Source organism: Papio anubis, chromosome 7 (assembly GCF_008728515.1).
Source record: "Papio anubis isolate 15944 chromosome 7, Panubis1.0, whole genome shotgun sequence".
NCBI classification, from domain to species: domain Eukaryota; kingdom Metazoa; phylum Chordata; class Mammalia; order Primates; family Cercopithecidae; genus Papio; species Papio anubis.
In genome coordinates this window covers 145,194,439-145,207,497 of record NC_044982.1, presented here as the reverse complement: position 1 = coordinate 145,207,497, position 13,059 = coordinate 145,194,439, and the positions used below count along the sequence as shown (strand labels likewise).

At 48.1% G+C, this 13,059-nt stretch overlaps 1 protein-coding gene across 6 annotated transcripts in view; it reads left to right on the top strand.

Moving 5' to 3' along the window:
* MAPKBP1 (mitogen-activated protein kinase binding protein 1) overlaps positions 1 to 13,059 on the top strand; it is a 53,132-nt gene that overhangs the window by 19,851 nt on the left and 20,222 nt on the right. For 5 of the 6 annotated variants that reach the window (XR_002523036.2, XM_009209980.4, XM_003900813.5 and 2 more), the window contains one exon: positions 5,048 to 5,139. The exons of the other annotated variant lie outside the window; for it this stretch is intronic. Coding sequence is in view for 4 of the 5 variants with exons in the window: in XM_009209980.4 (XP_009208244.1) it covers positions 5,048 to 5,139 (92 nt within the window). In the remaining variant the exon portion in view is untranslated. The remainder of the gene's footprint in view (positions 1 to 5,047; positions 5,140 to 13,059) is intronic. 6 annotated transcript variants of the gene reach the window in all.

The following is a 13,059-nucleotide window of genomic DNA, read 5'->3' as shown; positions in this document are numbered from 1 at the left end:
AGGTCGTGTCCTCAAAGAGTTCACATTCTGATGGGACAGACAGGCAGTAAGCACATGGACAGAAATATAATCAATGTTGGGTTGCTACCTGCCTCTGTGAGCTATGAAGAAAAATAAGGCTGGGTGGCCGGGCGCAGTGGCTCATGCCTGTGATCCCAGCACTTTGGGAGGCCGAGGCGGGCGGATCACTTGAGGTCAGGAGTTTGAGACCAGCCTGGTCAATATGGTGAAACCCTGTCTCTACCAAAAATACAAAAACTAGCCGGACATGATGGCAGACACCTGTAATCCCAGCTGCCTGGGAGGCTGAGGCAGGATAATCGCTTTAACCTGGAAGGCAGAGGGTGCAGTGAGCTGAGATCGCACCACTGCACTCCAGCCTGGGTGACAAGAGTGAAACCCTGTTTCAAAACAAAAAAAGAAAAAGAAAAAATAAGGCTGGGGCCGGGCACGGTGGCTCACCCCTGTAATCCCAGCACTTTGGGAGGCCGAGGTGGGCGGATCACGAAGTCAGGAGATCAAGACCACGGTGAAACCCCGTCTCTACTAAAAATACAAAAAATTAGCCAGGCGCTGTGGCGGGCGCCTGTAGTCCCAGCGACTCGGGAGGCTGAGGCAGGAGAATGGCATGAACCCAGGGGGTGGAGCTCGCAGTGAGCCGAGATCTGGCCACTGCACTCCAGCCTAGGCGACAGAGCAAGGCTCCGTCTCAAAAGAAAAAGAAAAAAGAAGGCTAGGTAAGTTGGGTATAAGATTATGGCAGTAGGCGGGTGCAGTGCGTCACACCTGTAATCCCAGCACTTTGGGAGGCTGACACCGGTGGATCACGAGGTCAGGAGTTCCAGACCATCCTGGTGAACACTGTGAAACCCCGTCTCTACTGAAAATACAAGAAAAATTAGCTGGGCGTGGTGGCGGGCACCTGTAGTTCCAGCTACTCAGGAGGCTGAGGCAGGGGAATGGCGTGAACCTGGGGGGCGGAGCTCGCAGTGAGCAGAGATGGTGCCACTGCACTCCAGCCTGGGCGACAGAGCAAGGCTCTGTCTCAAAAAAAAAGAAGAAGAAAAAAAGATTATGGCAGTAAAGCTAGTCTAAAAGGCCCTCTCTGTGGAAGAGACCTTTGAGCAAAGACTTTAGGAAATTAGCTTTGTGCATCGCTGAGAGAAGAACTTTTTAGTCCAAGGAATGGCATATGCAAAGGACCTGAGGCTACAGTCGACTTAAGGTGCTTAAAGTTGGTCTGCTGGGGTGGAGTGAGTGAGTAAAGGGGAGGGTGTAGGAAATGAGGTCAGAGGTAGCCAGAGGCCCGATGATTTAGGGCTTTTAAGCCTGGGTAGAGTATTTGGATTTTAACTTAAGGGAGATGGGAAGCCATTTGGAGGGTTTTGGGCAAAATGATGACATGATCTCATTCATATTTTTAAAGAATCCCTGTGACCTACCGTGTGAAGAAAAGACTAGGGGGTAAGGCGTGAAGCAGGGAGAGCATGTGGGTGTTACAGTCCAAGTGAGAGATAATAGTGACTTGAACTAAGTGGCATGCTGGTAAATAGTTACAGGCTCTCTGAGAGGGGAAAAAACTGTGATTTGGAAGATTTGTGAGCCTTTGCTGATTTCCATGGCGTAAGTCGTCCTGCGGTGGTGATTTCAGGGCCACTCGTGTGCTAACACTGCATGTGGGAAAAGTTGTGCACAGTCAGCATTCATGAGTTAGTGCAAGCCAGCTCCAGCACACCACCGACTGAACTTGAATGCATTGAACCTGGGGTGTGTTTGCAGGGGATGTTCAAATTTGTCTCCATCTTCTAGGACAGGTGGAAGCTCTACCACCTTCTCAGAAAGGAGGCGAGGAAGAAGGTTATCAGAGGGAGAGTCAGTTTATGAAGTCCATCATGTTGAAGCCTTGCAAAATAATCCTAGATGTTGAAGGCCTTGCAGGAACTCTGGACTCTTAGATCCTTTGAAAGTGGAGCTCAACCAAAAACCTCCCTGCAAACAGGAAGCTGGTTTGAGTTAAGAACATAAAATAAAAACCAGCTGATGCCCCTGAATGTTTTCCCCTGCTCCTCCCCTTCCACAGAGCCAAAGGAAACTGCTTTTTTTCCCCTCTTGGATAGCTGCTTAGAAGGCCAGAAAAAGCCAAAAACATAAATCCTTTGAAAATAAGCCAAGTTTTGAGCTCAGGCAAACTCCTGCCTGTGGGGTTTTCCTAGTGCGGAAGTATGTTCCACTGCTCAGAGTCCTAGGAGGAAAATGACCAACAAACACAAAGGTGCCGGTGATCAGAGCCTGTCTCCCAGGCCAGGCGGAAAGAGATGGTCTATAGCAGGGTTTCCCAAACTAGAGCTTCCAGCCCATTTGTAGGTCGTGAAATCAGTAAAGTGGGCCATGACCAGAATTATTTTTTAATGAAATGGATATAATAGAAAATAGAGTATATTGCACTCTAGGATTAACAATAGGATATTGTTTTGTGAAACTTTCAGTTTTATGCATATGCACACACATGTCTCTATATACTGGGTCATGATATAAAATGTGTTTCTTACTGTGGGTCATGGCCAGAAAACTTTGTTAAACACTGGTCTTTAGAGTGTTACTAGCCCACGTCTCCTTCTTGCTTTAGAGAATTAATTCTCTTTGGAATGGGATCATCTACCCACAAAACACCTACCCAAATTCCTGTTAGAAAGAAGATCAGCTGAGAACCAATGGACTTGGTGTAATTCTTCGGGACCGACACTGAAGCGTAAGGGATGGAAGGGATCAATGCAAATTTGAATCCAAAGGATTTACCTTTAATCAGATTACCAGGAGAAAATAAGAGTTGAGCAGCCCTTTAGCTCCCTACACTTGATTTTGTGGCCTCTCCCAGCTGTGTGGGTAATGCCAGCTGTGTGGGTAATGCCAGCCTGGGGCCGTTCTCTTTCCTGTCTGCAGAAGGCAGTGGGTGTGGCAGGAATGTCCCTAAATATCCCCTCCTCTGGGAGAGTTGCAGGTTCAGTGCCAGGATGACATGGTGACTTAAACTGAGTATCCCCCAGACTTCCCCAGGATGATTTTGTTGCTCTCCAGTCAGTAATAGGTGACTAGGTCCCAGTGGTTCATTAAGCTGAGAAAAAGTAGAGCAGGCATAAGTTAGGGTAACATATCAAGAATGTATAGAGAAGGCCAAAGTTACTTTATTCCACACTAGGTTTAGTGCCTCAGATCAGCACAAGGGTAATTGGCAAGTTTGGTGCTTGCCAGGTGGCTCTGGGTTCCTTCTCTGTATCGAAACCATATCTACCAGTGAGCAGACACATGTTAGAATTCCTCATCTGCATCCCCAAGATACACAGATAATCCTTGGGGACCCTTCTGGGGAATAGGTACTAAATGTAACATCTCTGGAGACTTATTTTGGTCTTCGGCCACCACAGGACATTTCCTTCCAACCTAATTCAAGCTAAAATAATCCTCAGAGATAAAAATTTAAACACGGTCTCTAGGAGTACTTTTTTTTTTTTTTTTTTTTTTTTTTTGAGGTGGAGTCTCGCTCTGTCACCCAGGCTGGAGTGTAATGGCGCGATCTCGGCTCACTGTAACCTCCACCTCACAGGTTAAAGCGATTCTCGTGACTAAGCCTCCTGAGTAGCTGGGATTACAGGGACCCACCACCATGCCCAGCTAATTTTTGTATTTTTAGTAAAGATGGGGGTTTCACTATGTTGGCCAGGCTGGTCTCGAACTTCTGACCTTGAGTGATCTGCCCACCTTGGCCTCCCAAAAGTGCTGGGATTACAGGCGTGAGCCCTTGCCCCTGGCCCATCTAGGGGTACTTCTAATTCTGCAGTTGGAGCAATAAGAGAGAAGGAGAAACTCCAAAACTGTCTTAATTGATTCTGAGCCTCCCCTCTCTAGAAACTGGCCTGGACTGGTAGTAGACTGCCCTGCCACAAGCATCTACCCTATGTGTTTCTGGTTTACATTGCCCTCTTAGGGCCTCCGAGACTCTCCTCAGAGTCAGTGTTTTCACAGCAAAGTGCTGTCTAGCCTGTTCACATGTCCGTCCTGCATTCTGAAGCCCCACTCTCTGAGCCAGGGGAGATCAGGGGCATTCCTGAGCAGGGCCAGTGCAGGGAGTGCACAGTCCTGGAGCAGGTAAAGACCTGGAGCAGCAAATGAAAGACCTGGAGCAGAGGATGACGTGAAGTGACAGCAAGAGGTTAGAGGGAAGTCTCAATCTCACTTGGCATCGTCTAGCAGAAAGAGCAGTGAGTTAATTTGAGGTTAGTTCATTGTGGGTCCTGGGGCTGCAGACAGTGTGGGGTAATAATACTAATGATGAGAGTGATGAGTGTCTCCCGTGGCCATGTCCTCTCCAAATCTCTGAGCATTTTATCTTTCATCTCTGTGGGAGTTGTGGCTTAATAATAATAATTAGAATACCCTGAGCATCGGTGCTTTGCAGAACACAGCATTAAGCCCTGTTTCTGCCTCCTTGCATTGTAGTCTGTATGAACTGGCAGACATTTGGGAGGTGGAGCCCTCTGATGGAGGGGAAGAACATGATAGAATGCAAAGGTCAGGGATATTCTGAGTCACCTAATTGATACCTAACATTCTTTTGGCTCTTGGTAGGTCAGAGTGGCCTTTCCTTCATGTCTGCCAAAGCACAAAGATCAGTGGCCTCACCCAAGTCTCACGGATCCAAGAGTCTAGTCTGGGGATCCCAGGCTCCAGCTTATACATGGTGCCTTCCTGGTTTTGGGGAATGCTTGTTCCTCTGTGGCCATGAGTTATACTTTAACGAGTTGGTTTTCTTTCCTGTGGTACCAGCGGACTGAGCCCTCCTGAAAATAGGTGTCGCACACTGGGTTTTTCCCATGTGATCAAGAAGCCCAGTGGCCAGAACGGAAAAAGCTGCAGAAGTCATAGTTCCATTCACCTGAAGACATGGGCATCTGGAAAGTAGCCAGTGCCTCAGGATGTCCCAAGTGCCTTCAGCACCTTCTTCCCAAACACACTCTGTCTATAACGTGTCACTTCTGTCTTGCTCTGACAGGTGACCTTGGAGAAGGTGCTGGGAATTACAGTGTCTGGAGGCAGAGGACTTGCCTGTGACCCCCGGTCAGGTTTAGTTGCCTACCCAGCAGGGTAAGTAAGTGCCTTGGAAGAGATCTTGATGCATGGGAATTGATAGCCATGCTAGAGCAGTTGGGGTGGGCAGGGGTTTTCTGGTATCTTCTGGAAGATACATACAGGTTAATGTTTCGTTGCCATTTTTGTAAAGGGACGCAGGACCAGGTAAAGGTTCTTTGGTGCTGTCATTGTTGCCATCCTGTCCTGCTTTTTGGTTATCTACTCCACCTCCCACACACAAATTTCACACAGTTCCCAACACCATCTTCAGTAGCTACCTTCTAGTCATTTAAAGGACAACTTTGTTGAGATGTAATTCACATACCATATAACTCACTATTTAAAATATCCAATTCAGTAGTTTTTAGTATATTCACAGAGTTGTGCAGCCATCACCACAATCAAATTTAGAACATTTTCATGACCCTGTTCCTTTTTTTTTTTTTTTTTTTTTTTGAGACAGGTTTTGGCTCTGTCACCCAGGCTGGAGTATAGTGGCTCGATCTCAGCTCACTGCAGCCTCCACCCCCGACACTCAAGCAATCCTGCCACCTCAGCCTCCTTAGTAACTGGGACTACAGGCGTACTGCCCCATGCCTGGCTAATTTTTTGTAGAGATGGGGTTTCACCACATTGCCCAGGCTGGTCTCGAACTCCTGAGCTCAAGCCATGTTGAAGCCTCAGCCACTCAAAGTGCTGGGATTACGGGTGTGAGCCACCGTGCCTGGCCCCATTCCTATCAGTCACTCTTCATTCCCACCCCTACCTTACCAGACCTTCATCCCTAGGCAACCACTGTCTCCATTAATTTGCCTATTCTGGATATTTCATACAAACGGAATCAGATAACACTGTATTTGGCCTTTTGTAACTGGCTTCTTTTTGTTGTCCAGCCTGGAGTGCAATGGTACAATCACGGCCGACTGCAGCCTCAGCCTCCTGAGTAGCTGGAGCTATGGTGTGTGCCACCATGCCCAGCTAAGTTTTCCATTTTTTTGTAGAGACGGGGTCTAACTGTGTTACCTAAGCTAGTTTCAAACTCCTGGGCTCAAGCAGTCCTCCTGCTTCAGCCTCCCAAAGTGCTGGGATTACAGGCGTGAGCCACCACACCTGGCCAGCATACTGTTTTCAGGGTTAATCTGTGTCACAGCGTGTATCACTATCTTATTCCTTTTTGTGGCTGAATAATATTACATTGCATGGATGTACCACATTTTATCTGTTCTTCAGTTGATGGACATTTGAGTTGTTTCTACTTCTTAGCTATTAGGAATAATGCTGTTATGAATCTGTTCTAGTCACTTTGAGAGAGATCAGTGCCATAGAAGAGAAATAGGGGACTGGGGCTACTATTCTTTCTCTTGCTGCCTTTTCACTCCTCTGCTCCTACAAGTGGGAAACCTCCAACCATAGTTTCTTCAGGCTTCTGGAGAAAGCTTGGAATCCCTCCTACTTCTGGCTCCCTCTGTTCCATGCTGATAGGCACAGGAATATGAACATGAGTAGGGCTACTGCTGTACCTTTCTTATTCTACCATTAACTTGGTAATGCCTAGTTCATTCCCCAATGTAATTTTCATAGCAACTTTTATAGTTTTTATACTAGATACATGATTTGCTTAGTTTTATCACCTCATCAAAAAAGCTCCGTTATCAGGCTGGGACCAGTGGCTCAAGCCTATAATCCTAGTACCTTGGGAGGCCAAGGTGGGCAGATCATTTGAGGTCAGGAGTTCGAGACCAGCCTGGCCAACATGTTGAAACCCTGTCTCTACTAAAAACACAAAAAAATTAGCTGGGCGTGATGGCGGGTGCTGGTAGTCCCAGCTGCTCAGGAGGCTGAAGCATGAGAATCACTTGAACCCAGGAGGTGGAGGTTGTAGTGAGCTGAGATTGCGCCACTGCACTCCAGCCTGGGTGACAAAGAGAGACTCTGTCTTAAAAAAAAACAAGCCACCACCAAAAAAGGCCACCTTTATCAATCAAGTACAGTCACGTGTCACTTAATGATGGGGATATGTTCTGAGAAATGTGTCATTTTGCAATTTCGTTGTTGTGCGAACATAACAGAGTGTACTTACACAAACCTAGATGGTGTAGCCTACTACACACCTAGGCTACGTGGTATAGCTGGTTGCGCCTAGGCTAGAAACCTGCACAGCAGGTTACTGTACTGAATACTGTACATAATCCTAAGACAATGGTATTTGTGTATTTAAACATAGAAAAAAGTATGGTAAAAATATCATATAAAAAAATATATATAAAAGGCACACCTGTATAAGGGCACTTACCATGAATGGAACTTCCAGGACTGGAAGTTGTTCTGGGTGAGTCAGTGAGTGAGTGGTGAGTGAGTGTGAGTGCCCAGAACATTACTGTACACTTTACAAACACTGTACACTTGGCCATACTAAATTTATTTTAAAAACATATATTCAACAATAGATGAACCTAACCTACTATAACTTTCTTACATTTATAAACTTTTTTTTTTTTTTTGAGACAGAGTCTCGCTCTGTCACCCAGGCTGGAGTGCAGTGGCCGGATCTCAGCTCACTGCAAGCTCCTCCTCCCGGGTTTACGCCGTTCTCCTTTCTCAGCCTCCCGAGTAGCTGGGACTACAGGCGCCCGCCACCTTGCCCGGCTAGTTTTTTGTATTTTTTAGTAGAGGCGGGGTTTCACCGTGTTAGCCAGGATGGTCTTATAAACTTTTTTTTTAACTTCTTGACTCTTGTAGTAACACTTAGCTTAAAACACAACACAGTACAGCTATACAAAAAAAAAAAATATATATATATATATATATATATTTTTTTTTTTTTTGAGACGGAGTCTCGCTCTGTCACCCAGGCTGAAGTGCAGTGGCACGATCTTAGCTCACTGCAACCTCTGCCTCCTGGGTTCAAGTGATTCTCCTGCCTCAGCCTCCTGAGTAGCTGGGATTACAGGCTCCTGCCACCACACCTGGCTAATTTTTGTATTTTTAGTAGAGATGGGGTTTCACCATGTTGGTCAGGCTGGTCTTGAACTAATGACCTCAAGTGATCTGCCCGCCTTGGCCTCCCAAAGTGCTGGCTTTACAGGCATGAGCTATCATGCCTGGCCCAAAAATATTTTCTTTTTATCTTCTATAAGTTTTAAATTTTGTTTTTAACTTTTTAAACTTTTCTGTTAAAAACAAAGACACAAACACACACATTAGCCTAGCGCATAGAACTACATAGGGTCGAGATCATCAAGATGTCACTAAGTGATAGGAATATTGTAGCTCCATTATAATCTTACGGGACCACTGTCATACGTGCCCTTCACTGTTGACCAAAATGTTATTATGTGATGTATGACTGTACTTATTCTATGCCAGGCACTTTTTAAGTACTGTATATTAATTATTTAATACTCTGAGCAATGCTTTGATGTTGGTACTATTATCACCCTCATATTTTAGAGGAGGAAATTGAGATTCAAAGAGGTCAAGCAGGCCCAGCACGGTAGCTCACGCCTATAGTCCTAGCAGTTTGGGAGGGCAAAGTGGACGGGTCACCTGAGGTCAAGAGTTCAAGACCAGCCTGGCCAACATGGTGAAATCTTGTCTCTACCAAAATATAAAAATTAGCCTGGCACGATGGCAGGTGCTGGTAGTCCCAGCTACTTGGGAGGCTGAGACGGGAGAATCGCTTGAACCCGGGAGACAGTGGTTACAGTGAGCCGAGATTGTGCCACTGCACTCCAACCTGAGCAGTGAGCAAGACTCCATTTCCAAAAAAAAAAAAAAGTTAAGCAGGCAGGGTGCAGTGGCTTTGGGAAGCCAAGGCAGGAGGATTGCTTTGAAACCAAGAATTTGAAGCCAGCCTGGGCAACATAGTGAGAACCCTGTCTCTACCAAAAAGTAAAAATAAAAAAATTGGCTGGGTATGGTGGCATGTGCCTGTAGTCCTAGCAACTTGAGAGGCTGAGGCAGAGGATTGCTTGAGCCCGGGAGGTTAAGGCTGCAGTGAGTGAACTATGATCGTGCCACAGTACTCCAGCCTGGGTGACACAGTGAAACCCTGCCTCTTAAAAAAACCAAAAGGGTTAAAGAGTTTGCTCGAGGTAACATAGCTAGTATGTGTATTGGGGTTCTAACCCAAGTAGTATGACTGTAGAGCTCTGATTGTTAAAATGGCACAGGGTGGGGGAAGACCACACTTTTTTTTTTTTTTTGAGACGGAGTTTCATTTTTGTTGCCCAGGCTGGAGTGCAATGGCATGATCTCGGTTCACCACAACCTCCACCTTCTGGGTTCAACCAATTCTCCTGCCTCAGCCTCCTGAGTAGCTGGGATTACAGGCATGCGCCACCGCACCCAGCTAATTTTGTATTTTTAGTAGAGATGAGGTTTCTCCATGTTGGTCAGGCTGGTCTTGAACTCCTGACCTCAGGTGATCTGCCCACCTCAGCCTCCCAAAGTGTTGGGATTACAGGCGTGAGCCACCGCGCCCGGCCACTTTCTGCTTATTTTTAACAAATTGCTTTTCCTCTAAGCTGCCTACCTGCCCTTTGAATGAGAAGAGCCCCCTTTATGGGCAACTCAGTCTTCGCCAGGGAGACCTCTGCCCCTGGGTTTGGGGTCATTCTCTCTCCCAAGTGGTCCTCTGGTGTTTATTGGCTGCAGTAGGGGTGCTGTGGAGCCACACGGGCTCTGCCTGGCAGAGGCTGGACTGGGCTCCATTTTCCCCTAGAGAAGCAAGTTGATGGAAAGACCTCTCTACTGGATAAGTTTGTGCAGCCTGCCTCAGGGGAATTCCACTTGTTCTTGCCTCTGCCTGGGAAAGCCAGGTTCCCTCTTGTTGGAGGTGGGGCTGGGGCTGGGGCTGGATGTAGCATAGGCAGAAAAGGCCTTGGGGTGCTGCTTGGTGCATGCTGAGCCCTGTGTCCCTGCCCTGGGGAGTGTGGAGTCCTGCCCGCTTTCTTCCTCACACACCCCTGGACTCCAGGCCTGGCCTTTAAGGGCGTGTGTTTATGCATGTTTATGGGCAGGTCTCAGCCCAGTGCATGTGCCTGGGAGTCATGATCCTTCCAGGTGGTGTGCAGGCTTCCCTGATGGAACCTCTAGTAGGTTTCCTGAGTGTGTGTGCTTGGCTTTGGCCACCCCCGGGCAGTGCCCCTAATCTGTTCCCTGACCTTTTGATTTCTTAGAACTTCAAGTTCTCTGTGCAAATGGCTTCTTTCTGGGTGTTTGAGTTTTGCTGTGTTCCAGAGCTCCCTGATGTGCTGCTGTGATGTTGGGGGCCACCAGATTCTGTGAGCACAAGCAGGTTCTTCACCTCCCTCCTCGTCTCCCAGCTTTTCTTATCTGATCATCCTTACACTGCCCCCAGCCCCCACACTCCTGTTCCTCCTGTGCCTGTTGCTTTAGGAGCCAGCTCAGGTATCCTAGAAACAAGGAGAGAAACAAAACTCAGAAAATTCTCTGAGGCCCAGAGGCGAATATCAAACCAAAACAAAGTTTTCTGAAAGGAAATAGAACAGCACAGGAAAGGAGGGTGGGCAGTGTGTCAGGGAGAGGTGGGTAGGAGCTCCAGGCTGAGCATGGAGCCTGTCCTAGTGGCTCCTACATCCCTTGGCTGTTGTTTCCCCATGGGAAGCCCCCCTACCAGAGGATGTCAGACAGCCCCTTTGAGAGACTTAGTTGAGCTGAACACCATTAATTGAGTTGGGCCTTTTCCCCATCCGGCTTAGTGGAGATGGACGTTCGAGCCCAGCACAGCCCCTGGGCACCTGTGCCCCTGTGCCTAGTCCTGAGAATGGGTTTCTCCTGGCTCCCATGCCAGAGTGGCCTGGGTGAGTGTCCTGCGCATAGCTGCTCCTCTCCTGCTGGGGTGGGAAGTGTCCTAGTGAGGTAACAGGGTGTATCCGGCAGCTAAGAAGAGATCTCTTGGTTGATTTAAGTGGGGAGGAAAAGAGGGAACCCCTGCTCTCCTGAGGAGGCCCTCCATTTACTCAGCCCATGTTAGAATTGATGCTGAGATCCTCAGCTTGGAAGCATTGCACTGGGTGTGACGGAATCCTCCTCCTGAACTGTGTTCTCGTGGCACCTGAGCTGAAGGAACACAGAGCTGCCTTCTTACTCTCTGTAGGGAATTCACCAGGGACAGTGGAGAGACCCGTGGACCTGAGAGAAGAAAAGGCTGGGACTCGGTGCCCAGGATCACGCAGTGTGTTAGCAGACAGGCCTGTGACCTTAGTGTTCTGGTCTTTCCACCTCAGCGCTGCCCTTGAGCATCAAGGAGTCCTAAATGCCTGAGGTGCAGGAGAAACATGGACCTCTCCCCAGGGCCCTGGTTCACACTCTGCTACACAGGAGGTTCTTGGCAGCCAGGGCTTTGAGATCTTGCAGCTAGTGACTTGAAGATGTATTCACTCATTTACAAATAATTACTGAGGGCCTATCTTCTAGGCCCTGGGAACTTAACAGTAAATAAAACAGACCAAAAATACCATCCTCACAGAACTGGCAGTCTGGTGTGTGAAGATGGATCCCCACCCCCAATGTAAGTTATAAGCATGATTACAAGTTGATGTGTGCTTTGGAAACAGTATAAGCAGTAGCAGTGACGGGGGTAGGGTTGTAATGATAAATAGGGCTGGAGGGCGACATTTGAGTGAGGCCAGAAGCCCCTTTGGTATGCTTCTGTGAGTCACTCTCAGATTTTACCTGGTCTGAAAGAAACAATTCAAAGGCCTAGGGTCCCTGGTTGATCTTGTGTGTCCTGCTCCCTGTCTATGCTGCCCCGTGCATAGCTCATCCCGTCCGGGGGATGGAGAGTGGTAGGAGGTGGATCCTGTGGGAATCCTGGGCTCTGTGGTAGCAGCAGGCCTGGACCTGTGTAGGGAAGGGGGATGTTGAAGGCTTGGCCCTTCCTGGGCAGTAGGCCCAGCACCTGGCGCCAGTACTCCACAGCGTGACTCCCCCAGGCTGAGGCCTTACACCCTCCCTGTGAGAGTGAGCAGCCGCCCTGCACCCTCGGGTGCTGAGTTGCAGGACTCGGCTGGTTGGGCCAACCCAGCCCTTGGCATGTGGTGGATCCCAGCCAGCACTGCAGCAAGGGCTCACCCTGCTGGGCAGGGTCAGGGGATATGGAGGGAAAGATTGATACAAACCGTGCCCCGCGCTCCTCTCCCCAGCTGACCTAGGAGCTTGCTCAGAATTCACCAAGAAGGCTGAGAGGGCTCCTTGGTGCTTCTGAGAACAGGTCGGGAGGGCGTCAACAAGCCAAGCACACAGGGAGCCCTGGCCATGCTGCTGTCACTTCAGCATCTGTGTTATCGTCCCTGCATGTGGAGCTGTGGCCGTGGTTGCATGCTCTCTTTCTTTCTCTTGTTGGATGGCTTCCAAATATCAATAATTAGAAACAAAAATAGTTGCTTAAGGGACGACCTCTGGTGTTTCCTTTTCTTGCTTAGCTCTTCCATGGCACACCTGAGAATTTCTTAGGCTATACTGGGAGCAGGGGGATGTTAGAGGAGGGAGAGATTGCCTCATTGCCATTGCCTCTAGCCAGTCATCCTTCTGTCTACGTAGTGTTCCTACATACACACACCATTCACCCTTCTCCTTCCACCATGGAGCTGAACTAGAAGAAGGAGGAAACAGGATATTGTGTCCCAGGAAGACTGAGTTTGTATGCAGTGACTTGGAAAGTGTTTTAAGCAGTCTGATGCACTACCCTTTAAAGGCTGAAATGCTGCTTTGGGATGAGAATTAAGGGAAAACTCACAAGCTTGCAAATAGAGCCTACTTTTTCTGGATTTGGGATACAGTTGGCTGGATTATGCATTGAGTCAATTCAATTAGATCAACTCTCAGCTGAAGCCCTTTACCATTGTTCCTGTGTAACTCATCAGAAAGCTAGGGAACCTGTCCCCATTTAGACTGAGCCTTTGCTGGAGA